The sequence below is a fragment of the Octodon degus genome, unplaced genomic scaffold (assembly GCF_000260255.1).
Source record: "Octodon degus isolate 3935 unplaced genomic scaffold, OctDeg1.0 scaffold00272, whole genome shotgun sequence".
Lineage (NCBI taxonomy): Eukaryota > Metazoa > Chordata > Mammalia > Rodentia > Octodontidae > Octodon > Octodon degus.
In genome coordinates, this window is record NW_004524848.1 from 2,094,831 (window position 1) to 2,097,894 (window position 3,064).

The window sequence follows — 3,064 nt, forward strand, 5'->3', positions numbered from 1 at the left end:
TCTTCATGGGCAGATGTCTTGGGTTATGCTTTTGTATGCTTCCAATGAATTATATGATGTGCTCATGGAACCAACTTTCTTTATACTGAATTTTCATAATCTCCCACTATTTGAGGGTAGGGTTAAAGGAAAAAGCAGAGAAGATGAGGAATTTGAGCCTTGTAGGGCAGTGGGGTCAATATTGTCCTTTTCTGCTCTTTTTTCCTTTCTCATTCCATTAGCTTAGAGAGATATCCTTGGAAAAATCTCAGTACTCAGCAGTCTGCTATTAGTCATCTCATAACCTGTGCTCTTCATTGGTGGGCAGTGGGGGTTGCAAATTATCTCATCAGAATGCAGCTGTTTATGTATGTAGTTACTACAGTGGGCAGAATAGAAAGATCACCATTATCTAGAAAGTACTTTTGGTGTGTAATTTTGATGATTAAGATACATATACTAGAATGATGGTCTTCAAAAAGACTCAAGATATGCCATTCAAATATTTTGTCTGAATGATGATGTTGTGATGATCACACTTACCGTGAGAGAACATTTACAGTTCTCAGCAGCTCTTCGGCTTCCAACAACTATGACGGATCATGAAAAAAATGAACGGATTAACATTCTCATTGCTAAGCTAGGTCTGGATGGAGTGGCAGATTCCAAGGTAATGTGAATATACTGAGGGAATCATAGCTAGGAAATAGGATCTCTCTTAAAGACAATGTAGATCTTTTGTCAGTGTTAGCCATGTGGATAAGTCACGGCCATTGATTGACCAATTTGCTCTCTGTGAAAGCCTGAGAGAACGTTTTCTCTTCAGGTGACTCTTCTTAGCCACACTCTACATCATCGATATGTATCTCTATATACAAATAGTTAGCACACATATACAGCTACTTTCTCTTAGTTCAATGAGAAGAAAGTTTTGAACTAATAGTGCTTAGACAAGATATCACATCTGCATCTTGTACTATGAATAACTACTACAAAGACAACAATATGTAATGCATTAATTATTGTAACTGTCCTACTAACCTTTTTTTTTTTTTCGGAACTGTGGCTTGAAATGAGGCCCTTGTGCTTGCCATGCAAGTGCTTGTTCTACTGAGCCATCTCCCCATCCTCCTACTAACCTGTTTTAAAACTGTCTTATTACTACTACTTTCTCAATGAAATTAATATATAAAAAAGACAGAAAGTTCCTATTGTATAGGAAATTAGAATTTTCCTCTAACATAGCAACTTATAATGGTTGCTTTCTGTAATGAGGAAAAAAGTGACTAGTTATCTAATATGAAAGTGGAAGTTAAGCAGGAGAGTTAGTCCCAAGAATGGGTAACTCCTGGGAACAGGGGGAGATGTAGGGTGGAAAATGTCTTCAGTTCACTTTTTCTATATCACCCTCTCCTGTCCTCATTGTAGAGTTCAGGGGCTCATTTAATAGCTTTATGCTAACTTTTCTTTCTCCTATTTCTCTCCTTCCCCTTTGAGCTCACTTCTCTTCTTCCAGGGGCCTTTGTTCCAATGTGTTTCTGAGGCATATTTCTGAAATTGATTCATAAGAAGGCAAGAATTCTTGCTGTACTTCACTTTGCTATAATATGGCTTTCAAAGCTACATTCAATCACATTAGGATTTACTTTTAATTTGTACTCATTATTTTTCCATAAATTTTGTTTTGATATGTTTATCTCAACCTCTAGAATAGAATTTGGATCTATAGTTGTGGGCATGGGTAACAAAGAACAGATAAAATAACCCTTCGTTTTGTGAAGATTAGTGAGAAAAAAATGAGAGAAATCTGTCTGTGTGGAAGTTTAGACATTTGGACTTTTGGAGGCAAATGTGCTAAAATAATCCTATTTTCTGGATTCATCAGAAAGGATGAATTTGGAATTCTATAGTGAGATAGAGTATAGACTAACTTAGTACTTTGTACGTTTTCTTTCTTTTTCCTTTTTTTTGTGGGTACCAGGAATCAAACTCAGGATCTTATGCCTATCAGGCAAGCATTGTGCCACTGAGCTAGGTCCCCAGCCCCCTGATAGAATCAGTTTGGCAAGCCTTGCAGAAATGGAAAAGGGGCTGAGATGGCCTGGTATAAAGTGAACTTTCCTGGCTCCAAGTTCACTCCCATTTTGTAACTTTATTTGGAGACATTTGGCTACTATAGTGAGGAGATATATTGTTAGAAGACTAATAAATTTCTATAGATGCTTTCCTCTTTTCTCTCCTGTCTTTATCTGCTGTGTACACTGTGGTTTTACTATGTCGGGACCATAGCTTTCCAGTGTTCTAATTTCTTACCCTAAAATGAAATGCTTGATTTGATAAGCGACATTTGTAATTGTGAAAAGTATGAGCTTTATGTCAGATCTCATTTAACAGCTCTGGATTGAGTTTCAGTTTACTCATTTAGTAAAGAAGAAACCTACTTCCTCTCCTAAGTGTCTGTTTACTTGCTGTTTAGAATAATAAGGAAAAAGAGAGAAATTGTCTATTACAGGGCTGGCACAGATTAGTTCACCAAGTGACAGGGATGCTGGTGATTTCTATAGATGATAGTAATAATTTGTGTTTTAGGTTTTGTCCAAAGATGAGAGAAAAAGGACCAGTGTCGCAATAGAGCTGATCACTGACCCTCCCGTCTTGTTCCTGGATGAGCCCATGACTGGATTAGATTCAAGCACTGCGCATGCAGTTATTTCACTTCTGAAAAAGTACATGCGACAGCAGCATTGTTTTTTCATTTATTTATTACAAATCTTTGATTATGTCTATGTGCTCAGTATTCTTATTGCAAGGGACTCAGAAGTGAATAGCAAGGGCCGTTGAGATAGTTTATTGGACTAAGCACTTGCTTAGGCAAGCACAGGGTTCTGTGACTGGGGTTCTATCCCCAGTACCACATGCTATCCCAGCCCTGCCTCTGGGGCATGTTAAGCCTGCAGTGGAGTCCAGGTGTAGTGGTGCACCCTTGTAATGCCAACTGCTGGGGAGGGTGAAAACAGGAAGATCACTACAAGGCTGTGTAGTGAAACCCTGTACCAAAAAAACCAAAAAGTGAACAGCAGAATTT

The 3,064-nt window shown here is 38.1% G+C and overlaps 1 protein-coding gene across 1 annotated transcript in view; it reads left to right on the forward strand.

Moving 5' to 3' along the window:
• LOC101574361 (ATP-binding cassette sub-family G member 2-like) overlaps window positions 1–2,820 on the forward strand; it is a 3,627-nt gene extending 807 nt beyond the window's left edge. Inside the window, exons 2-3 of the mRNA XM_023706843.1 lie at window positions 443–649; window positions 2,569–2,820. Of these exons, the coding sequence (XP_023562611.1) occupies window positions 443–649; window positions 2,569–2,820 (459 nt within the window). The remainder of the gene's footprint in view (window positions 1–442; window positions 650–2,568) is intronic.
• Window positions 2,821–3,064: the final 244 nt, after the last annotated feature.